We start from the raw sequence: 26,594 nt of genomic DNA, 5'->3' as shown, positions 1-26,594 counted from the left end.
CTAAATATTTTGTAAACAACTTCCTTGGAAATCATAAGGTATTGTAACAAGACCGGTATAGCGGACCTGAGTAACGGATTCCTGCCAATTAATAAGAAAGTATAGAAAATATAATAATGGTAGAATCCAGAAAGGGGTTAAAAGAAGCCTTTTTAGTAAAGATAACAGGTCCGTTTAACAATCGTCTTTTGTAATACTGCCCACTGACACACAATAAACAGGTGTTCTTCCGTGAGAAGAGTTACTGGACCCAGGTTAGGAATGCGTAGGAACAAAAGGGCTCGGTCGATCATTCTGAAGCTCAACTGAGATCTGGTCCTGCAGGTAAAGAGATTAGGAGTATAAATACTCCGGGGAAGAACTGGGAAGGGGAAGGAACTGTTTTCAACTGGTTGAAAGCAGTTCTGCGAAATCAGTCTAGTTGACACATTACGATGTCAGTCTGCGAGAGTTTTCTGCGAGGAGGAAAGTGAAGAGGTGAATTTCTACTGAATTAAGTTCTCGACGCGATTAAGGTGATGACACAAGAAATTCCAGAACACGAAAACAAGAAATGTTCGGTGAGTTACTGTTAGACTATACGTAAAATTGATAATGTACTAAATTTCATTTATAAATTATTAGGGTAGTTTTATTTGTGAACAGCAAAGGTATTTGCAGTTAAAGAACTTTATACTTGTCTTACCTGTTGCACTGTTGTTGTTGATACAAGACTAGTGGTTAAAAGTGTTAAAACTAGCGGTCATGGTAATGTCTTTTGCCAATAGGAATGAATTCTGCTTTTTCATTCTATTTATCTATCTACAAATAAATCCTGATGATTACTTTAAATTCGGTTTTGTATATAATCTGTTTATTTTTATTATTGACATTTAATATTATTATTGTTTACTGTTGCCGTTAATCTAACAATTATTGTGAGATTTTTTTTTTATTGTCTGTTATTATTATTATTACTATTGTTTTGATTATTATTGTGGTTGTGATTACTATAGTTTGTTTATTATATGTTTTATTATTGTCGTTTATTATTATTATTACCATTGTGGTTATTATTATTAATGTTTTCTCTTGTATTAATTGTTTTTAAACCAATAAATTGTAATTACATAAACGTTTTTGTCTGTCAATCTCTCAATATCCTGATCGGCCGCGAACACGCGACAGTATATAACTACAAAAAACTTATAACTGAACTTCTTCAATAACATAAAGCACACGGATGTGATGTCACTAAAGATCCACTTCTTAGATCCTCATTTGGAATTTTTCCCTAATAATCAAGGAGCTGTGTGTGAGCTGTGTGTGTATACAGTGTGAGTGACGAACATGAAGAATGATTTCACTACGAGTAGATTTCAAGCATGTAGAAATTGCATATATAATACTGTTATACTACAGTCGCAATGTTTTTTTCTTACAACGAAAATAGTAATTACAAAAAAAAACTTTGTCAGACAGAAATGAAACACTTACGTATATGAAATCAGTGTCAAAAATAGTATAAGATTCAGCTATTAAAATTCTTGTAACAAAAAAAAAAATTTTGTTGTGTTTTTTTTTTTGACCATTTATTCAAGTGAATTATTTTCCGCAAATCATGTGATTTACAGTAATGATTATCTGATTTAAAAAACAATTTTAGCAATTTATTTTTATTTTAGTCGTATTATAAAATGACGTTGCGCATTCATGCAGGTTATAAAAAAGTTAAGTCGAGACCGGGTACAATCTGCGACGATAAAATTTTCTATTTATCCATGTTTAAAATTAATCGAAATAAAATTATTTACTGACAAACGTAGAAATTACTTTTATTTTTCTAGCGTTTCTAAAAGATTTTCCATAGTTAAGCGTATATGATAGATCAGGCGTGGGCAACAGTTTTTGCCTCCGGGCCGAATTGGAAAGAAAATTCGTTCGGCCTGAAAGATTTTCAGGCCGAACGAAATGTTAAAATTAAAAAAATGTTAAATACAAAAACGATTCATTTAAGTAAACAAAATTTTATTATGGAATTTGTTATATTTATGTAGATTCATTAAAGAAAAAGTTTGTTCACAAATATAAGTTGAGCTGAAGATTACAAAATATTTCTTGGCAATTTTTTTTTTTAATTTCCGTGTTTTCCATTATTCAATTGCTTATAAAAAAAATTTAATATTTTTTTGCCTGTGAATACCACAAGATTATACTTTGAATTTACATGACATTACGGTACATTGGAACAAAATCATAAAATTTGAAAAGCCTAGCCTAAATACAATTCTAGTAGACTAGTTACATTTAAATTTATTTACAATACATGTTTAATCTAATAAAAAAAGATAACACTATTAAATATACATCTAACCGCACTGAATTAATTTTAAAATAGGGGGAAATGATCAGAAGAATTTCCTTTTTATCTAAAAGTTGGTTTCAATACAAATACAATTTACCGATCTTTTTCTCCTGCAATTTTATTTCAAAAATATTCGAGATGGTATCATAACAGAGTAACCTTTCATCCTTTTTATAGTGTATAATAATATTCATTCTATAATACCCAACATATTCGACACATCTGCTACAAAGAACTTTTACGAAAAATACTTGAAAAAGCAGTTTTATCTAAACTATTTTCTAACAGGTAATATTTAGTACCTACAACATATATAATAAATTATAGCGAAATAAAAGTTAAATAGAACTAGTTGTTACTGATAAATTGGTTAATCATAAGCAGATAGATTTAACAAAGAAAACATACATCTAAATAAAAAAAAAAGATAAAAAATAAAAGTATGTTCAATAATTACGCGTTAAGTAGAAATCCGAAAGAAGACGAATTCATTTTTTTTTAAGTATTCGTTACTTTATAAAAAAAAAAATACTATTGAAAAACAATAAACCCGACTACTTAATGTATATAATCTACCTAGAATAATTAAGAAAAATGACAATTAATTAAACAAATTTTTCTTTCTTTTCTTACACGCATTTTTTCAGGATACAGTAAGTAATTCAGCGATGTGAAATTTAATATTACTTATCACATTTTATATTGTATTCGGGTGACTCATAATCTTATCAAAGGGGAGGCCATTAAAGTCTCCATCTCATATAAACTACACAGGCACCCGACTACTGAAAAGATGCCTATAAGAAAAGAAAGAAAAACTTGTTTGACTATTTTTCATAATAATTCTAGGTAGATGTATATAATTAGTAGTAGTAGGGTTTTTTTTAGTAATTTTTTTTTTTGTTTTTTCGATAACTTTACCATTCAATCAATATACTATGGTATAAGTTTTTATTTAAATAAAAATTTGAATGTTAATGAATCATAATGTATATGCGTGTAACGCATATATATACTGGCCGTGATACATTTCTGCCAAGACAATTGCTTATAAGACAATTTAAGCCTATGGTACTTCCAAACCAAACACTTGTTACTAACCCAAATTTGGTTGTAATTGGTTGGATCTGTAAACCTATGATACATTACAGTTAAATTTATTACCACTCCTCCTATGGACGTAGTCGGGTAAAAAAAACACGAAAATCGAAATAAAATTTTAATGAAATTCTATTTTAACGTTTTATTTTATTATTTTTTTTTTAACATTTTTATTTTAAATAAAAGAACAAAAAATTAATTTTTAGTATTAAATATTTATAATAACCATGAGCTGCAAAATCATCATAAAAAAAAAATATTATTTTCAATTTTTCTTTAAATTTCGATGTACAGAGAAACTAGCGCCGATAAATTAAACACATTCACCAATAAATACTACTTAAAAAAGAAACTCTTGTCTTTAAAAAAGAAATTTTTTTCTTTTTTAAACTAACTCTTCTTGAGGTCTTCCTGTCAAGAAGACCGATATTCGTTATTTTATTTTATTTCCTTTTGAAAAAGTATCAACTCATTCTAAGACGTCAAAAATGCACTACAATATGTCGAACAATATTGATAACCGATACAGCAGATAAAGAAACGTCAACGTTCCAACTTGCAGCATCATAACGAACCACGCTTTTAACTTCTACCGCTCAAATTTTTCCGACCTTTAATTGAGCGTAACTCAAGAACGACTCAAAATCTTCATCAAATTTTCATATGCACAGCTTCAAAAAGATATTAGAGCACATCTAAATTTCAATGAAATTGATCTATTATTTTAAAGAATTTCGAGCCACAAAATTGTAAGCACATCTAAATTTCAATGAAACTGATGTAGTACTTTGAAGAATTTTGAGCCACAAAATTGTATACATAGGCTTATTAATAAATATATTAGGAAACCACAATTTAAATGAATGGTATTTTCGTACACCTCATACTTCAAAACGTGAAGAAAATTTATTTTCATCCCCACCTCCACTCGAACCATGCGATCAAAAATAATACCGTAGTTTTCTTCGAAAAGATTGTAAAAATGAGTTGTTAAATTAAGAGATAGAAAGTTAACCCATATCCAGGAGTAGATTCTTCTAAAAATTGCAGAGGAATTGAAAAAAACCATTATTTTTTAATATAAAATTTAAAGTCTTCACTGAGGTTGGTAGCAAAATCGACTGAAAACATATACAATTTGGTTCGTTGTTTCGTTATAAAGTTTAGATTTCAGATTAATATCATTGCCAATCATCATTGGTAAATTTAAAAAAAATATATTTTGGTATTTTTTTTTTAATAGTCCATTTAATTCTTAAAAATGTATTTTTGTTTTAATTTTTTACAATATCGATAAGCCAACAAAAATACGTTTCACGCAAAAAACTACGTTTCGATAAAAATGAGAAAAAAAAGAGTAAAAAACCGACGTAAAGCTACGAATATGAGCTAGAACTATCTGAAATGCAGAAATTTGAAAAACGTTTTTTTCAAATTTTTCCAATTAATTTTATTGAATCTTTGGATTAAAACAAGATGATTATCACACTAAATACCGTAACACTATAAAAACCGAAACAAAAAAAGAAAAATATTTTTAAATCATCTATGCGAAGACAATTAAATTTTTCAATGAAAAAATTTTCCACTTTAATATGGCAAAATTAAAAAAAATTTCAAAAACCCTTTTTTGGCGGTGGCGAAAAGTAACATTTAAACAAATATTTAAAAAATAATAAAAATCGGGCCAAATTGAAGCTTCTTTCTTTTTTTGTAAGTCTGTTAAAAAAACAGAATTTATATCGTTAAGATACAAAGAGACAATAAAATCCTTACTAAGTAAATCCTTACATAGAAATTCAATAAAATGGAACGCATCAAGAATTTTATAAAATTCATAAAATAAATATTAAAACTAACTGTTTACCTTAAAATAATAGATGTATATTATTTACCTGATCTTTATCAATTCTCTTAAGCTCAATATCAGAAAGATGTTTGTTGTAGAGAGCTCTAGGGAGAGCTCCACGAGGACGATACAAAGAAAAGGGCTTACAAGTCCCATCTGAGTACTGTGCACAACATACTCCATTCCTGCACTCCATTTTATGTAAATACTAACTAATACATGTTACTTTTTCTTACAGCCAAACAATAACGACTTTAAAATAGTAATCTTTCAGTACATCAGCACTTCCTGGAAAAAAAGAAAAGAAAAAATTACACAAATACGTTATTAATTTTTTAATTATTTTTCATTTTTTTTATTTACTTAATTTTTATTTTGTAGTTAATGAGATTAAAACTTTTGTCACGAGTTTTTTAAAGATTTTTCTAAAATCTTATAAAAAATATAAAAATATCACTCGTAAATATTATTTAAATACTTATTATTTTGATGTTCCAAATCTACAAAGTTTTTTCTGTTAACATTTCTTTTTACAATAATACAAAATCAAAATTTAAATACAAAAAAAAATTTGGAAGCGATCTAAAATGAATGTAAAACGATAAAATTATATTTTTAAGGTATAACGAATCATAGGGATCCTTTTCAGCCAATGGGAAGGAGGTATTCAACCGATGATATATGATTGTTATACTTTACAAACTCCTTGACCATTTACTAAGTGTACTTTATGTATATGTTAAGCGAAAAATATACAATCACAACTTTAAAAACTACGGATTTAAAAAAATAATATATTCTAATCGATTACAGTATTTCAATCCATCGATTTTATATCTTAAACCAAAATCATAAGGGTTTACGAAATTCTCTTTAAATATCCTAAATGGAGAATCCTTATAGGGAAAGTGACAATCGAATAGAAACAGGTAACAAGCAATATAGACACATCTGTGCCTGTTTGGTGCAAGAAGAATGATATATTTAATAAAATATTTCAGAATAAAACTGAAAAAAATAAATAAATGAAATGTATTCAAACAAAAAATAATTTTTATTTTGAAAAAAGTTTCTTAATTAAAGTAAGAAATTCTTGTGCAACCAATCTATAACCACTTTCCACTCATCCCAAGCTTGCTTTTTGGGCTATATACACAATAATTTGCACTTATACATTGTAAAGTGCGAATTATTGTTTATTGTTTAAACAATAAATTATTATTATTGTTTAGCGGGTTCTGAAAACCGCTAAACAATAATCTAGGACACAAGAATATTTAAAACTTTATTACAAAGAATAAACATTATTTAACCTTTTGAGATTTAACCACCTAAAATATCATTCTACTGAGATCTTTATGAACAGTACTCTTATGGAAAAGCTAAGAAGCTGCATTATTTCATATGCCCATATATTAGGTATCATATAAAAAGATGAGATAAAAACAGTAGTACTGAAATACCACTAGTAATTCGTAGTAAGTTTTTAAATTTTTTTGAACGGAAATAGATATTATAACGAAAACCAAAAAATATATTTTCAAAAAAATCCAAAAAGTTAAAAATAGAAAGAAAGAAGTTTAATGCATGTAAATAGAGCTAGGAGGGGAGAGATAAAAGCTGAGGAATGCACGTAGGGAGGATGAGTGGGAGTAAAAATGAACCGATCATTAAATTATATGTCATTTAAAACTCGAAATAAAATGTTTCATTTTAACAACAAATGTCATTGCACTTTTATAACAGCTAAAAAACCAAGACAAGTTTTTAAATAACTTTCATATGACCATTTTGTAAGATTTCAATCGGGAATAAACACCAGCCTATCTACTACCCAACCACACCCGATAAATACGAAAATTAAAAAAAAAAAACAGGTATTACTTTACAAAATACTTCGTTACCAACACATATAAGCTTAAAAATTAAAGGGCTCCTAAGTCATTGTAATATAAAATAAAGATAATAATCAATTATATAAATTATTAGTCAACAGCAAATTACGCTAAAATTATAACAAACGTGTTAGTCTTACGCTAATAAGTTTTGTTCCTTAATCTACTTGTCGAATTCTAATTAGCAATACTGAAATTTAATTTATACTCTTTAAATCTATATAACATATATTTAAAGAAAAAACATAGGATATCACTTAACGACCAAGGTATTAGCTGTAGTATCCAAGTAATGAAGAGTAAATTAACTGTAGACGAAATGTAAAGAATTTTATCAGGAAGTGTCGAAATTGATCTGAAGAATCTCTCACGAAAGCCTAATAAGTAATCGAGTAGATATAATACTGTAGTAGACCTACTTGATCAGAGCAATAATACAATAAATGAAGGAAGCGCGTTAGTTAAGAGGTAAATCACTGTTCTTTGTAGATTTAGGCATCGGTTCATTCCTTTCATTACTCGTCTAAGAATGAGTAGGCCACGGCTCATGTTAAACCATGAAAATTCTAGTTACGGAAGATGAATATTGTTGACAGTTCACGAAAATGTGAAGAATTGCATATCTTCAAATAACCGTAGGATGATTCATGCTTTTTTTGGTTGTCCACAACCAAAAAAATACATAAATCCGTAAGGATTTATGGGAAAAAATTGTGTATGAATATTAACACGGGATATCGCATTCAATTGGAAGATGGAAATAACGTCCAATATTAGAAAAACATTGCGAGTTCATAAATTAAACGTTGGACGAGCATTATTTACGTGTTTTTGGAGAATTCTGATGTCAGAACTCTTCTGACCATACATTATGATTACAAAAGTTTAATTTAATGAGATCGCTAACCGTAATCATCAGGATGAATATAACTATTAACAAGTAGTGGATTTAATGTTTTGATTCACTTTCGATATATACAATTGGATATCTGTTGTAGCTCTTAACTGATTAATTCTTGTTTTGTTATTCCTGCTTTGTGGCAAAGAATTTCAGAGATTAACTAGTTACTGATCGAGAGGGGTTACCTTGCCGCCTACCTTACTTAAAGTTGCAAATATAAAAGATTTTCCCGCGAATAAAGATTGTTACCGTCATGGAAAATAGGCTGGAGGGTGCAATTGAAGGTAGCTCCTTACGGAGAATGTTACTAATTGAGAATTCCCACTTGCCTGATAGAACTCAGGGTACCCGATTAAACAAAACTACACCCAATATTTTGGAGACTTTCAGATGTTTCTTCGAAAATAATACCGTGAATGATAGAGTATTTTCCAAAAGTATGATAAGACCTTCAGTTACTAATCCGGGGAATTATTCGGTTTCTGGTGTTTTAATTTATTTCATGTTCTTAAATAAAAGTATTTACAACTCCGTTTCGAAGTTAAATGACTCACCTTATCCAAAATAATTAAGTCAAAGTAAACTAACGCTCAGATTGAGGGAATGCGGCTGCCACCAATTGGTGACAATACATGGAAAAAGATGGAATTACTCTAAGAAATAAAAGTGGTTCTTACTGCCGAAACGTAAGTAGCTCACTTTGCCTTCGTTCAGCTATTATCCCATTAAACTTATCATCCGTCTAGTATTATTATCATAATCCCTAATTCGTAATTGTAAAATAATTTGTATGTACTATATTTTGGATAACGCACAATATTCACGAGTATTTCATTTAAAATTTTCAAGAAGGGGTCCTCAATTCCGTATTACATGTGTCATTTAACTTAATGAAATGCGAGAGTGCTAAGTGAAGTAGGATGGAAAATTCTACTAAAGCTATAGAATTTGAATGATTTTTCTCAACGTAAATACCTACTAGAGTAGTAGCGTCACTGCCTTTCATCCGAAAGATGTTAGTTTGAGATCACAGTAACACTTATCATTTTTCACGCGCTACAAAATTAATTTCTTACATGATATTGTAACAGGGCGTTAGCCAGTAGAGTATATAAATAAATAAGTTACTCTAAATTTTGAAGATCGTAAGATAAATGTAAAACTTTGAGTATCATTAAATTTGTACTGATGAACATTCAACAGAACGGTCTACATTAGCATAAATGTAACTAGGGAATTATATGTACTCAACTAGTGTGCATATCCGCGCGCGCACGCGTGTGTATGGAAATATATATAAACATGAAATAAAATTACAGTACATAATTTATATTTGTACAATTTACCTCAATAAATAAAATAATAGAGAACATTAATCAAACAAAAGCCTACATAAAATAATATTTTTATTTTTTTAATATAGCAATTTAGTATGTTTTAGCAAATAATCAAAATTGGGCGTGACCTCAATTTACAGTTAACTACTGCTGCTGTTGGACATTATACAACGATTATCATGATGTAAAATTATGGAAATAACCATTAGTAGTTATTCATAACTTATGTCATTTTGAGTTATATAGCCTTTACAAAGTACAATGAAACAATTGCCGAGTAAATTTAACTGAAATATACTCATTCTTAAGCTATATAAATAATAGCCAACCGTGTAAATAAATGCTAAACCAATTATACTTTATAAATTTTATTTTATTTATTCCAGGAAACAGATTATTTTCTGTACAAGAAGAAAACAAAAAAACAATAATTAATAAAATTTATTAAAAATTAAATCATAAACGCATACATAAAAAGTATTTTAATATGTTTAACTTTAAAAAGGGCGTAAAGTTCAAATTTTATACCGTGACTAAACAAAAAAAGAAACTGGTAATAAACTGTAAGAGAATATTAGATTAAATATTATATTGCGGTCCAATTTGAACAAAAGTATCTACGAAATAACACAGGAAAATAAACGAAAATTAGCCTATTCGTTTCTACTTTTCTTGATTGTTTTAAAAGAGTATTTAGGACCTTTCACTTGAGAGATTATCTTTTTTATTTTAGCAAAATCCAAAAATGAACCTGATTTTAATAGTATAATTATCAAGTTTTATTTTTGTCATAATTCGAAATTCATAACTGGACTTCTTCAAAATTTAAAACAATATAGTGTTTTAAACGGATCTGCAGAATCATCTCATATTACTACTACACTTTTCTATTTTTTTTTTCTTTCTTACTAGCAAACTTTGCTATTGCTATCTAGCAATGCTTTGCTATTGCTAGATTGAGTAAATATATATATATATATATATATATATATATATATATATATATATATATATATATATATATATGAATTAAATAAACACAATTGAAAGTATGATAAAATATTTAAAAAATGCACATTACGGAACTCAAAAAATTTAACCTTTCCCTTTTTCCCTATTTTCCCGCGCGTAAATCGGTCCAGTCGATTTTTTAGTCTGCAACGGACACACATATTACCATTGCCTTTTATATATATAGAAGAAGAAAGTCTTTTTGTATATTTGTTTGCTTTGTAGATCTCGACACCGGCGCCACCTAGCGGGTATAGGTTTTGCAAAAATTTTTCTTTTCACTTAACTAATGCATATTCTGAATGAGCCAAATCGGTCAATAAATACAATTTTTCTACCCCAGCACCACCTAGCGGGCCTATTTTTCGCAAAATTATTTCTTTTTACGTAACTAACTTTGCTGAATATGAGCCAAATCAGACCATAAATGCAATTTTTACAAATATTTCGACCCCAGTACCGACTAGCAGAGGTATTTTTTTTACGTAACTAATACATATTCTGAATATAAGCCAAATCGGACCATTAATACAATTTTTCGAAATAACTCGACCCAGCGCCACTAGCGTGTCCAAACTAATTCAGAAACCTTCGCTGGCATGCGTACAACAACTCACCAAAGTTTCATCGCAATCGGATGAATGGTATAGGAACGCATATGGGACAAACAAACATTCATATATATATATATATAAGATTAAAGGTGTAATGATATCTCCGCTACCACACTAGAGAAAAAACTAAACAATGCATTGCCAACACTTACATATTTACATTATGTATGACATTAAGTATTTTGGTCAAATCACATCATTGCTACATTGTTACACAAAACTGATGTGTTCGGGAAAAAATAGCGTAACAATCCCAGATTTACTCCCTAGTAATTCCTCGTTCGGTCGCAAGTTTATTTGCAATAAATATTTTATATTTTAAGTTAATACCGTTATTAAAGGGTTTATGGAACAAACGATAGAAAATAGTTACATCGATTCGTTTACGATTTTCTAGAAACAACAATTTTAGAATATTTTTAAATTATTTCTATCATTGTTATTTTTTAGTTTAAACCACCCTAAATAATATATATTATTTAATTTTATTATTTTCTACGTTATTGAGGTATTTTATGAAAGTAATCTCCTAATTTTATATTTAAATTTTTTTTTTTGAAAGAAAATTAAAATTACGCACATGACTGCGTTTGTATGTAATCATAAGTACTTTCGTAAAGATCGATACTTCCTTAGATAAATTGTACACTTTATATATATATATATATATATATATATATATATATATATTTATATATACGTGTATGTATGTATATGTGGCGATTCAAAAGAGACATTACAATTTTATAAACTTATAAAAATCTGTTTAGATGACTTACAGATTCGGCTGAGGTCTCATTTCATAAAAAAAAAATATACCAAGTTTTAATTCAGGTAGTTAATTGTACCGATTTCGCCCAACAACACTGCTACCAGTATTGTTAAAAATGGATACATTTACTGATGCGGACCGTGCTCCCCAAGAGTCAGAGAATCTTGGTGCCTAGAGTCCTTGACGTCCCTAAGACACTCACGCATTCCTGAAGCTGCTGTGGAACAACTCAGAGAAAGCTTTGCACGTAGTCTGTAGAAAACAGTTAGTAGTCTGAGAGAATGATATTTCACAAACGACTTTTGGGCGCATATACGATCATTTTTTACGCAAACGATTGCACCTGAAACCATACAAACTAACCGTGGTTCAACACATTAAAACATTTTATATGCTTTTAAAGTTATGAAGTACTTTTTGAATTACCCTGTATACATATATATATATATATATATATATATATATATATATATATAAGGAGACATCAATTTTCTTGTAATCAATTATTCAAATGATATATAACTAATTATCAACTGTTAGTTTGCAACATTTTTATGAATATCAGGTCTTTTTTGGTTAATTTAAATGTAAATAAAATAAAAGGAAATTAAATAATTATAATTTCTCTGATACACTTATAGTAGTCAAATTATCATTTAAAATATAAAACCCACATACCAACAAATCTTTTTATGCATTCTAGCGCTTTGGGAAACGAATTCTATCTTCAGGAACTTAATTTTTTTATATTATTATTAAAAAAAAAAAGTAAAACTTTGTTGTCATATGTAAAATTATTATGTAAAAGTATGTAAAATATATAACAGTGAAACATATGACGACCACTGTTATATATTTTACACACTTTACATAACAATTCTACTTATGACGACAAAGTATTAGTTTTTTTTAAGAATGATATAAAAAAGTTTAAGTTCCTGAAGATGATATTCGTTTCCGAAAGCGCTAGAACGCATAAAAAGATTTGTTGGTAAGTGGGTTTTGTATTTTAATTATTTATTGTATAATCATAACAACGAATACTTTACAATATGGCCTGTGAAATTAGGTTAATCAAATTACTCTGTATTATATATATATTAAAATTTTTTATACCTTTCATACATTGTGAGAATATTTCTGACAACTTTTAATAACCTACTTTTTGATATTTAACTAATGAATTTATTAAATACCGATTACTATATATTTTAAAGTTTGATATCGGATGAAAAGATTTTTACATTTTATTTGGTCTAAATAAAATAATAAACTACGTATTTATAAATCGATAAAAAGATTATAACGTTTTTAATGAGCTGGCGTGAACCGTCGAGCAATCCGCGAATTAGCTATAGTTCAAGTTTTGGTTCTAAAATTCGCCATTTTTATTTAACTATATATAATCACGATTCCCCTCATTTAATATATACACTTTTACAAAACTTCCAAACTACGAGTAGAGAGAATTATTAACTTTTTTTTTTTTTTATTATTACAACAAAAATAAATTTATATAAAAACGTTGCAACATAATAATCGTATAATAAACGTAAAGAATATAATATAATTAATCGGTAAATTAGAAAGATAATTCGAGCAAAACTACATTTTATAATAATTGCATTAAGGCTCTACTCGCTGGAAACGGATGTAGCATGTTCTGTGTATATGTAACCAGTAAGAAGAAATAAGATAGATGATCACAGAAATCCTCTGATGAACGTTAGATTCTTTAAGTGCCCTTGCGATAAAATAAATTATGGTCATAATGACACAATCATTAGAGGACACCTGATGTAAAATTATCAAGCATTAAGCGTCGGTAACTGTGTCTAATTCAACAAGGACGCATTACTTACTTATGAATGAAATTATTAAAAAAAAGAAACACACACAGAAAAACACATTTCAAATAACAACCTACTAAGAAGATACTATTATAAAGAAATGCAGGCAGACTTTATTCCAGAAATTCAACATGTCGACTAGACTTGTAATACCGTATCAGCATCAAGTACATACCGCCACCTAATAAATCTTTTTAAGTATAATTATAATTCACTGTAAACGTAATTTATTTATTCACTCATTTAGTTCATTCACTGAAATCATGAGGCATTTAACCATTTTGCAGTAATATCAAACAACACAAAAAAATACTATAGAACTCATTAAAAACTTAACAATAAGTTAAATTAATACAAATTAAGCTAACGCAATATGACACTCATCCACATCAATTTCAATGGTAATTATTATTTAATAACATTAATCTTGCTAAGAATTTTCGAATCATAAAAAATGGTTGTAAAAAAGACAAAAAATTATGAATGGGGAACCTTTACTACGGAATCATAATGTCATGTCAAACTTTTTATTCACTAGAAAAATTTGAATTATTCTTTTGTCAATGTATACGTCACCGTGAAAGCTCGATATCTGGCAAATGTCGATATTCTCCGGTGAATGTCGACACATACCAAATACGTCGGTGAAATACCGAAATATTTGCTTAATCGGAACTTCGCCGGTATATGTACACATTCAACATGCATTGAAGGTGAAAGTTGAATGAAAATATTTTTATAAAAAAAATGAACATCTGACCATTTCTTTGAATCGTTATCGTTCATCCATGCAGTTAACATATTCTGTATAATCTGATTGACCCTTTCAATTTAAAAAAAAATTGAAAATTTTATTAAATTCTTTTAAATTGCAGTGAATTTGATTAATCGCCTCCAATGTTGAAGAATAACTTATATAATTAGTATATTTAACGTTAATTAGACGAGGTTAGCGAGTGTAGGTTACCTTTGGCTTAAATTTAATTAATTCAAATATAAACTACGACTATAATTTAATTAGACGAGTGACGAGTGCGTAGGTTAAGTTTAGCTTAAATTTAAATTCCTTCTTTTACGAGGGTTCTCGTAATCTATTTACCTTAGAAATTGTTTTTGGGTGTTTTTTTTTTTTTTTTTAATTTCGAGTTATTGTTTCGACCCCCACCAGATTTTATCTGTACTTGTTGACATAGGTATTTATTGTACTTGTTGCAAAGGTATGAATAAGCAAAGTATTTCGGGTTTTCACCGACTATTTGTTATGTGTCGACATTCACCGGAGAATGATCACAATTTCTAATTTCGGTCTTTCATGGTTACCTATTTACTGAATTTTGAGAATGGTTTTAAACGTAAATTTATCTAGATAACTATTTTTTAAAAGCAAGTAAAAAACTTTACTTAACGATATTTTTCGAATAGTAGTAATTTGCATCGCTGAGTAAATAAAATTGACAATTATATGGTTCCCGCAAGTGAAATTTAGGTTAAAATAATATTGTTCTATTTTGTTTTTCATTTATCCAAGTTAGCTAAACTAACCCACCAGGTTGGTCTAGTAGTAAACTCGTCGTCGTATATCAGGTGATTTCGAAATCGAAGTTCTCAGGTTCAAATCCTAATAAAGGTAATTACTTTTATTCGGATTTGAATACTAGATCGTGGATACCGGTGTTCCTTGGTGGTTGGGTTTCAATTGACCACATGTCTCGACCTGAGTTTGTTCAAGACTACAAATTTACCGGTTCTGTTATATTACACGGATAAGTCGCTAACGACTTTAATTGTTGATGCGAATATAAAAAAAAAAAAAATAGCTGAGATATCAACTACTTATTGAAACTTGTATAGTATTACACTTTTCATATGTATATGGTAATCTTTTGTAGTTAGCGCTATCTATGTAATACTGTATAAATAATTATTTAAAATAGTTAAATAATAATTAAACTATTTTATTAATTTATTTAAAATAAATAATTTAAAGTAAATTATTGTAAGATTGTCTTATATTTCTTTTACCGTATCGTTACATATAAAACTAAAGGAAATTGGTTTTTTACTTCAAAAGCTTTGTTCATTCAATATGTGCCCCGAACTACCATAAGGAACTAACTACCTTAAGGTACGACTTCAGAGGATGATATGTATGAATGTAAATGAAGTATAGTCTTGTACAGTCTCAGGTTGACCATTCCTCAGATGTGTGATTAATTGAAACCCAACCACCAAAGAAACCCATACCACCACCGGTATCCATGTTCTAATATTCAAATTCATATAAAAATAACCGCTTTTACTAGGATTTGAACCTTAGATCTCTCGACTTTGAAATCAGCTGATTTGTGATGACAAGTTCACCACTAGACCAATCCGGTGGGTTTGCATCTGGAATAACTGGAGAGGATTAACATATTAAATAAAAAAGTGAGGTAAAAATGATGAAATGTCAACAATTAAGCCAAATTTAGTAAACTGGATCAAATAGATCACCAAAGCCAATCAAAAGTGACTGAAAATCAACAACCAGGTATGTGAAACTTAGCATTTTTTTATCTTTAGTAATATCAGCAACCAGTGGCCTAATTTAATATAATAATAATAATAACAATAAAACATGTAAATTGGTTCTAAAATTGATTATAAAGTATAATAATTGTAATAATAAAAATAAATAAATAGGTAAATTCAGTCATATATTAAAAAAAAAACAAATTATTTTGTTTTTTTTGCATCAAAAATGCATATGGCAAGTATGCTACATTGATTGGTTAATGAGATTACTCAAAAGTTGTTAGTCTTATGGGTAACAACAAATGACAACTATGGTAAGTCTTAGAACCTGCTATGTGGCAGACTAATCACTAAAATCAATTTTGACAGAGCTATTATGGAATTCTACACAAATTTTGAACAATTTTCATTAAATATATAATTCTTATGAAAAAAATATACAGTAATTATGAAATTAAAAATTATTATTATAACAACTTAATTTCAATATATAGATCTAGGTGAAAATAAATGATAAAATTAAACATATATTTGTCTGTTAAGTTAATTTCTAAAAAGGTTTTAAAAAATATGACATTAATTACAAAAATGATTTTTATAATTATTGACAACAAAGAGCAAAAAATAAATAAATATATAAAATTTATAATTGACAATAAAGTGCAAGTACTCAAAGAACTAGTGTGACAAATGAGCAAAATATTTCTGTTATAATTCAAAACATCATCACACATCTGAATCAAATCTTAATCAGCTGATGCAGAGTTAGAAGTGAGCAGTATAATGAAAGTAAATTGATCTAATACAAAAAAGAAATATTTCTCAGAAGTTTTATAATTACCAATAATAAATAGAATACATACTATAAATCTTTTCTTAGATTGCTTAACACATAATTATTTCAGTACAATAATAAAATTAATTTATGAAAATACAAGAAAAAAATCTAAAAAAAGAACAAGACATAATTAAACATCTAAAGAAAGAAAGAGAGAAAAATATTGAATAAATGAAAAAGGTCACAAAAGTAATAAAATAAACAGAAAGTATAAATACATACAGAATTATGGTAACAGACTTTGAAAGAATTAACATCATTTGCATTAGTAAGCCATTGAAGAGATGAAAAGGTTAACTCTACTACGTTCTATATCTTCTACCACAGAATTATTTATTCAAATTACCATTTGTAATAGCTGTATAAAATAATTACGTAATATTTAAACTAAATTAAACAACGTAGTAACAATATTTATAAAATGAATAATGTTGCATAAATTATAAATACAAATATTATTACATAAATTAACTACTACATAATGATTTCACAACTAAAAAACACAATTATGTAAACAGAATTAATGTTTAATGTAAGATATTAAGTGCAATTGACAAAATGTTTATAATATGAAAATACAAAATTCAATATTAATAATATAAAAATACTTCTATTATAGTAAAAATTTATTGTATTGTATTGTACATGAAAATTATTCATTAAGAATAAGTTCCCTTCTGAGCTGAAGGCTGTAGGTAACATAATAATTCACGATAAAAGGAGATTTTAATATCTTTAAATTTAAATAATTTTAAAAAGAGAATTAATTTTATTGTTATACACTATCTAACCCAATCTTTCTTATGACAATGACATAGATAAAACATCTGATCTATATGAAGCACCACCAGTCAGGGTTAATTTCACTAAGAGTAATGATGTTTACTATACGTTCACACCTGTTGTGAATAGACTAAGGTGTCAATTACATGGTTATAGCATTCAGTGGTTAGGCATGTTGATGTGCAGCCATAGTTTGGCTCAGTTAAGAAAACTACGGGAAAACATTACACTCCTTACTTTACTTACAAAGCTAAGAGCTTATATTTCTGAGAATGGTTGTCATTTACAACAGTACAAATCTGGTACTCTAAATCATATAGAGTACCTCAGTGTCATTTGAAGGTATCATAAATTTGGCGACTTTATAATATAATAATTTGGCGAATTATTAGGTAGGTACAATTATCAAGTAGAAAATCAGAGTGCCTGGTTATGTCAATAAACTGAGTTGTCTCCAACAAACCATATAAATACAGATGATACAGTAACTACACTGGTCTTCACACCCACAGGACAGATCCGGTGGGCAGCAGTTAAAACCCATTGAATATCTGGCAGAAGAAAAGTCAAAGTAAGGAGAAAAGACGAACATTGAGAAAGAAAGACATGAACACTGATCTATGCAAGGGCCAAGAAAAAATACAAATAAATCTACCAAAGGGATGTTGTAAAGTCCCTCATAGTAGAGGGATACTATCCCACTCACATCCCTCAAAATATCAGGCAGAACCCAGGATATTAATGATCAATGATTTTTCATAGACTAGATTAAACATTTCTGAAATAATTTTTTTTCTTTTTGCTTGGCTAGCTTCCATAAATGCGTGATATGAATAAAAATGTGTAAATTAATACAATTTTTTTCAATAATGGAGGATACTTTGACCTAAAACTACAAGAATGAAGCACTTCAAAGAATAATAACTATGAAGGAAATGGTAAAGTATGGAATATAAATAAATTTAAAACAACAAAACTTAACAGGAAACAGGATAAATGATAAGACAGTACATAGTGTTCAAGGCAAAAGAAGAATAAGTAGAACAAAATGAAAACCATACATACCTGGGGAATATGCTAATTTGGAAGAATTTAAAAAGATCAAGAAAAATGAGCTATGACATGAAACCTTTAACCAAAACAAATTAATATTATGGATGATATGGATATAGAGGACAGGAAAAAATAATGCTGTTTGGAATATTAAGTTATATAGGTCAAACACAAACAGTAAGGAAGAGAGAGACGGTAAAATTGAAGCTTTTGAGTTGTGTGGGTATGGAAGAATAAGAAGAGAATAAAATGAGTGAACTGAGGAGGAAATGATATGATATTTAACAGGATAGTTGAGAATAGAAGATTCCTGCATACAGTTTAAAAGAGAGAAGTAGAAAAATTGGATCAGACACATACCAAGAGGATAATTATTATAAGAGAGAAGGAAGAAAGAGACTTAAGTTGATAGATAAAATCAAGAATGAAGGATATAAAAAGATTAAACAGGAGGATCAAGATGAATACAGATAACAGTGGTTTATAGGTACCTGTTTCTCAAAGAAACATAAAATGATAATAATAATTATGAATATGTATCCAACTGAACTAAAAATCATTCAGTGACACCCCTTCTGGATGAATTATCTCAAAATAAAAAGAAATTATTGATAAAAATAACATAATTATTTTCAAGAGAATAAAAACAATAAAATTAGAACTACAAGAAGTGTAGTTCAATTGCAATAATTGCAGCAATCTTAAAATGGAATGAAACAATCCTGTGCCAAATTGATGAACATTTACAAATGTAAAGAAAGTGGAAAATATAATACAAACGATTACACACAATAAACTTAATAATTTCACAGTATTATTAATTAATTTTAATACATTACTCATAATTAATTTCACAGAAATTAAAATGTTTTATTTTTATGTTTATGCTGAAACAATTACTGATTTAATGAAATTCACTGAAGGTCATAGCCATCAAGCACAATAACCTTAAGTTGTTGCTGACATGACAGACGTAGTTTTTAATATAACTCATTACAAACAAAATAATAATTATGAAAAATTAAACTGTTATTAATAATTGCATTAGAAGAAAGACCATTATTTTTTTTTAATGTTTTATTTTCTTGCTATGTGAGTTATCAATGACTAGCGATGAAACTGTAAATGGGAAAGCGTAGGTTACATAGAGCTGATACAGTTACATTAAGCTATTTAAATAATTAAAACAAAAATTACAGTTGATTTGATTCCAAACAAAAAAGCTTCCAGGTTTCTGTAGTAAATTTTTTAATACCAGCCTCATTCTGTAATCAGAGGTAATAAAAAGAATAACTTGATCGGTATTATTATTGACCTTCATCTCTCTTCAAATATGAGCTCCACCTAAACTAGCAAAGCAAGAAAGCAATTCAACAGTTATAGAATGAGTTTTAGTAGGACATGAAACTATGAATTATTTTGATCAAATTTTAATTACCATTTTTAAGGCAAACAAATAACATAATTATGAAGGAAAAAAATTGTTTCACTCATAATAAAACTATATTTCAGGTATAAGAACCAGAGAATTAAATTTTCAAAAGTAAAACATGACTAAAACAATATTCATAATAAACACAATCTTATATATTGCATTATGAAATTCATCAAATATTAACAAATCTAAATTAATTGATTTTTAAAATAATATTTGTATATAAAAATTTATAGATATAACACGCGCGCTCGCGCACACACAATGAGCGAGAGCGAGATACAAAAAAACCTATAATTCAGATTTTAGTCTTAGTAACTTTAAAAGAACATTACTGTACAATTTAAGAATTTTAAATGTGCCCAAAGTACAAATGACGGAGAAGATTTCTTCAAAGTGCTATCTCAAGTTGACAGTAACATGGAACCTTAAATATAATTAATTCAAGAAAACAACCTACTTATTTTAGCTTCCAGAAGGAGACTGGTTGAACAGTTTATATTTGATGGATACTTCTACTCGCCATAAAATAACAAAATGAATGAGGTTATCACGATGGAATTTTTAAATGATACTTAAATTTCTGGAGGAAAATTAATTTTTTTTCTAAGCTACCCAGTGCAAATTCTTTGATCAGCAATGTGCTGCTCCCATTTCGTAAAAATGCACCAATTAGAGACTATGGATGGTACAGATGCCCACTGGAAACACAGATGCCTGGAGAGAGTCTATACTTTCTTCTGAGAAGAGCAGTTAGTCTAACAGTGTGGTTCTCTAAATCATTCTTCACCACCACCAACCTCTTTTCTTTTTCTTTGATCCCTTTTACCTTTATTAAATTGTGTAAATGTGATACTGGCTCGCTATGACCATGTTTAGGATTGCCAGCAAGTATAGAACAAATGAACCTTTACTGTAATCAAATGGGAGGGTGTTATCCAAGGACCAACCCAGGGACTCTTGTTTTCTTTTAGTGGCAGAGCACAATAATCGTAATGGCTAAACAGTCTAAAATTACAAAACGTCGCAAATCCTCAAGAAATAAAAATAAAAAATCATTATTTTTGTCAAAATCTATTTAAATGACATTGACAATGGATGTGCAGTCAGAACAGATTAAGCAATTTGTAAAAGCTCTCTCAATGAAAATTGCTTAAGTAGTCAAACTGAGTTCTTATTGTCTAAAAATTTCTATATAAAAAGAATCTATCAAAAATTGATATGCATTGTGGTTTCTAAGCAGTGAAATAATGCATATGCATCTAAAATTATCTGATTAGTAGTAACTCTATCAGATAATGTTGAAGTACCTTAATGAGTCACAAATCAAAAGAATATGGCATATCCTAACTAAGATGAATTGCTTATAAACCCATAAACCACTGCATAATGTCTAACAATAAATTTGCTGGTTTTGTGGGCAGATTGAACCTTTAGTTTCTGTGACTACGAATAGTGGAATCATTTCAAATTACACCCATCACTGTACATCAGTACATCTGGATTCACTTTTTTAAGAAAGCTACTAAAAGTATACACAAATTTGTGTTTATTAGTGTAATCAAAATTGTACAGTAGACTGTTACAATGAACATTAAACAGAAAATTACATAACATGCAAATTGATATAAACTGTACAATGAATTACAGAAAAATTGTACTCGCTCATTCCAATAAAAAAGATTTTAATAGAGGATACAAACAAGAACAAAGAACTGTATACGAACCAAGACCTTGAAAATATGCTACATGTAATTAAGTACAAAAAGAGCGACTCTTTGATTCATTGCCATAATAAATATTTTCTATGAGGATGTGTTTAGTTCACTTTGTAACATAAAACAAAATATGGAACTTCAAAATAACATAAAAATATCTCAGCATTTGGTCTAAATTAAAGAGATATTTAAAATATTTTAAATATTGACTTACATCTTTACGTCATGAATTGCTTGCTGACAAGCTTCTAAGCCAAGCATACACTAGTGACTTTCTCAATATGATGTATGTTCTGAGCTCTAAATGTCACAATTTTACATCAAACATGCACAGAAATTTAATACTCATAATAATAGTATTTATGTCTGACTAGAGGTAATAAAACCTTCAATAATCTAAACGTTGGAGGGGAATTGAATCAAAGCTGTGTAGAATCATAGGAAAAGAGTCATTTCATCAGTCAGAAATAAAACCAATTCTTACAAAATAATTTACTAACATGTAAATGTTGTACAGAGCACACAATTAGGGTAATTATTGTAATATAAACTTGGCAAAAGACTTCATTCATTCAGACATCAAATTAGATCACACCCCATACAAATGGTAGGCATTTGTGCCATATTAATTAAATTCTTTTAGTCCTAAATTTGATCTTATTTCTTTTCCATGGTAAGAATCTGGTTTTTAAGAAAATCTAAATTAATCTCATCACTGACTCAATAACATATTTAAACACATAATGTTATTATGAGCAGTTGGCATATACAATGCATTAATTTTATGGTAAGGTAATGAATGAATCAACAATGCCAAAGCTGACAACTCTATACATCCATTACATAAAAGATATTACATTTTATAATTAATTCCTTATGAACAGCATTATTAGTAATGCTAATATTTGTACGTAAAACATAAAAAGAGCTAAAATATAGTAACATCAAGGTTTAGTTCGGAGCAATCTGAAAATTGATATTTAGGGCACCCTGTCTGCACGGATGCCAGTCTGATGGCACCTGGTCTATATGAATTAATGGTTGACAAATATAATTAAAAATGCTTGTAAAAAAGATAAAAACATTTGCAAACTTTAATCGATCAGTTAGTTATTGATTACTTGTATGATATTATCAATGTAGTGGTAACAGTTTTTATTTAAGTTTTAGAACAATTAGATAAATAATCACTGGAATAAAAAATCATAAAATATAACTAACAAGGCAACCTGATATAAAATAATAACTGTTTCCTTTTTCCTGTTTGGCTTCCGGGAATTACTGTCAGGTTTACTTCAGAGGATGAATGAGGATGATATGTATGAGTGTAAGTGAAGTGTAGTGTTGTACAGTCTCAGGTTGACCGTTTCTGAGATGTGTCGTTAATTGAAATCCTACCACAAAGAACTCCGGTATCCACGATCTAGTATTCAAATTCATACAAAAATAACTGCCTTTACTAGGACTTGAACGCTGGACCTCTCGACTTCCAAATGAGCTGATTTGCAAAGATACGTTCACCACTAGACCAATCTGGTAGCTAATAACTATCATTATTTATTTTCCTAATTTGTACATTGTAATCAGTTCAACTAGTGAACAATAAGCAACCCCCAATGATATGAGTATGATATGTAAATGAGATGTTTTTTGTACAGATACAGGCCGACCATTTCTGAGATATGTAGTTAATAGAACTACAACCACCAAAGTACACCCACCAATATCCACTGTCTAGTATTCAAATCTATACAAAAGTAACTAATTTTTTCTAGAATTTGATCCTCAGACCCTTTGACTTAAAAGATCAGATGTTAAACAACTGATTTGTGATGACAAGTTAACCACCACAGCAACCCAGCAGGATAATAACTACCATAATAACTATTTTTTTATAGTTTTTATATTGATTAGTTCAATTAAAAATATAGATTGGATTTATATTCAGTATCCTGATTGTAAATAAGAAAATATTACAGTATGGAATTAATCTCTAATTAAAGATGAAAACAACAAAAACCCACACAAGAATAATGTAAATGTCTATAACCAACCTGAATCTGAGAAATGCCACAATTATAGATTTAAGGTTTTTAGGAAGAAGCCTGAATACACCAGACAAGCGTCCAGCCTCAAGTAGTTTAACTTTTTTTCAACCAGAGAATATAAAACACAGCTTCCCAGGATAGTCCCATGAGCAAAGCTCCAATTTCATTGACCTCAATAATAAAAGCAGCCCAGGATCTCCCGACTACTAGAAAGTGCCAGCATGCTAGAACATATGGAGCCAAGGAAGGGACTGAGACAACTCCAGAGATTAAAATGAAGCAATAATATACGAAGGATGAAGAAATGAGATAGTGTACAGGAAGGGGGAACCTTCAAATGGGCTGATTAAGATCAGGTTGATTAACTATATGAAATATGTTGGCTGAATCCCATACATAAGGATATTGTGGATTTAATGTTTGTGTCAGACAGAAAGTGGGACCCAGTGGAAAAGCTTTGATTAATATTCTGAAAGAACTGCAATGGTTAGGCACATTGGGATTGAAAAAGATGAAGATGAAGTGCTGGAATCACCCACTGAAGAAATTTTCAGTAAAAAGTTTTTTATACAAACATTAATTTTTTAACTTGTATACAATGGTACTCAAATGACAGGGATGGAAAGAGCAGTAATTACAATGATTATGAATAATACACTTATATCACCATCGAATTAGATAAAAAATGTCAGTTAATAAATATTAGTTAGTAAGTCACAAATTAACAAGAAAGGAAAATTTTTGTATGATATTAAAATCTTATTATTTATTTTTTAAAAAAACTTTCTTTGTTTTGTTTTTTTAAAAAATAAATAATTTTGTATCAGTATTGACTCTTCAACTTTCACTTTCCTAAAAATAACAATACCACAACAACAATGTAAATTTTTAATGCTACATAAAGTGACCATGTGTAGTAACAACATGGACAATCTTGAATTTTGGTTGAATTGATTGAAAACAAACACATCTTTTCTCTTAATAAAATGTTAATTATTCTACGATGCATATTTTGATGCATTCTTATTTAAAATAGATTATATATATATTCATCTGTTTCTGGCCTTAACATATTAAGGTTGAAAATATTTAAGGTAAGGTGCATCCAAGTACAATCAAGATGGATCATGAATAATTTTAGTACCTTTTAGAATTTAGTGCTTGTAATGTCATACTTAAATAAATAACCCAAATAATTATAGTGGTTAACGACTAGCTATATATATATTTTGGCTGATAATTTAAATGTAGTATATGGTTCCAGTGTACATATAAAATTTACAAAGCAGAACTAAAAATTTTGTAATGCTTAAAATAAGATGTTAGGCATTGACAATGACTTTCTATCTGCAAGATGTCATAACCATAAGCTGTTTAAACAGACTTCTCATTTTCACAAACAAATATAGCTGTAATAAACAGAAAACAAATGAGAGTAAATAATAAACATAATAAAATTAAAATCAATATAGTCCATAAGCAAAAGGTTTCCCATTATCTTCAAACGAAAAAGTTAAATTTTACCGATTCTTTTAAAGATATTTAATCATTTTTATGTTATTTTAGGTTTATATGAATTAGTAAAGTCACAAAGTTATATTAAGAACTAAACAGAAATTTTTACAAACAGTAATATAAAAATTGTAAAAATACCTAAGCTCAATTCTCAGCAGTTAAAAGTGATAACCACGCACAGTAATAAAACAGTCACTTAAAATATTACACGTCACAGACGGATTAAATAAACAATAATTAACAAGTAATAACACGTGTTTTATTTACACTAAACTGCAAAATTGACAGTACACTTTAAGGTTAACGTACGTTGAGGTTAGGAACAGAGCTACCAACATACCAGTTGCCAGCTGTATGTGTGTTCCTAGTTCAATATATAAAAGCGCGCCAAATTCAATTTTTATTCTTTATCAATCTATCAAGAAAAATTATGAAATCATGATAAATAAACGTAAAAATAAATTCATAACTAAAAATCGGTAAAATGTATAACTAAATTGCATTTCAACTGTTAAATAATTGAAACATGAAAATGTTAAATAATAACACTCGTAAATAAAACATTCCCAGAAAGGCTAATCCCAGGAAACGCTAAAAAGATTATTTCTACCCATATTTATAAAAAAATAAAAAAACATAAACTAAAATATTGTAGTTTTACAGTATCTTGTAGGATAGTCTCTACACACATGTTGACAGCGTAATGTTGTCAGTCTTAAGTGTCATGTCAGTCTTAAAAAAACATTATAAAACTAACTAATCTAGCACTCGGACTGCCCTTTTTTTACACAGGAGAAGTTTTATTGATATTTTATAAATAAATAAAGCTAGAAATACTCTATTTGAAATATTTCGTATGCATGATTATTTATTAATTTTTTTGGTAAATTTTTTAAATTCATATATACCTATTCAAATTCTCCTGTATCAACTGATAATTTTTCAGAAATGAAATACATATTCAATTATAAATTTTTATTTCTCTAAAAACGGCTTTTAGGCATTTTCTATTAACG

General features: G+C 28.5%; 1 protein-coding gene across 1 annotated transcript in view; it reads right to left on the bottom strand.

Annotated features, from left to right (window-relative positions):
- Positions 1–25,871, bottom strand: part of LOC142326645 (protein-L-histidine N-pros-methyltransferase) — a 495,337-nt gene extending 469,466 nt beyond the window's left edge. The window contains exons 1-2 of the mRNA XM_075369242.1: positions 25,717–25,871; positions 5,341–5,582 (exon numbers count right to left, since the gene is read on the bottom strand). Of these exons, the coding sequence (XP_075225357.1) occupies positions 5,341–5,490 (150 nt within the window). The 5' untranslated portion in view covers positions 5,491–5,582; positions 25,717–25,871. The remainder of the gene's footprint in view (positions 1–5,340; positions 5,583–25,716) is intronic.
- Between the last annotated feature and the right edge of the window lie 723 nt (positions 25,872–26,594).

This window comes from Lycorma delicatula, chromosome 6 (genome assembly GCF_047948215.1).
Source record: "Lycorma delicatula isolate Av1 chromosome 6, ASM4794821v1, whole genome shotgun sequence".
NCBI classification, from domain to species: domain Eukaryota; kingdom Metazoa; phylum Arthropoda; class Insecta; order Hemiptera; family Fulgoridae; genus Lycorma; species Lycorma delicatula.
This window is presented reverse-complemented; position numbering and strand designations above follow the sequence as displayed.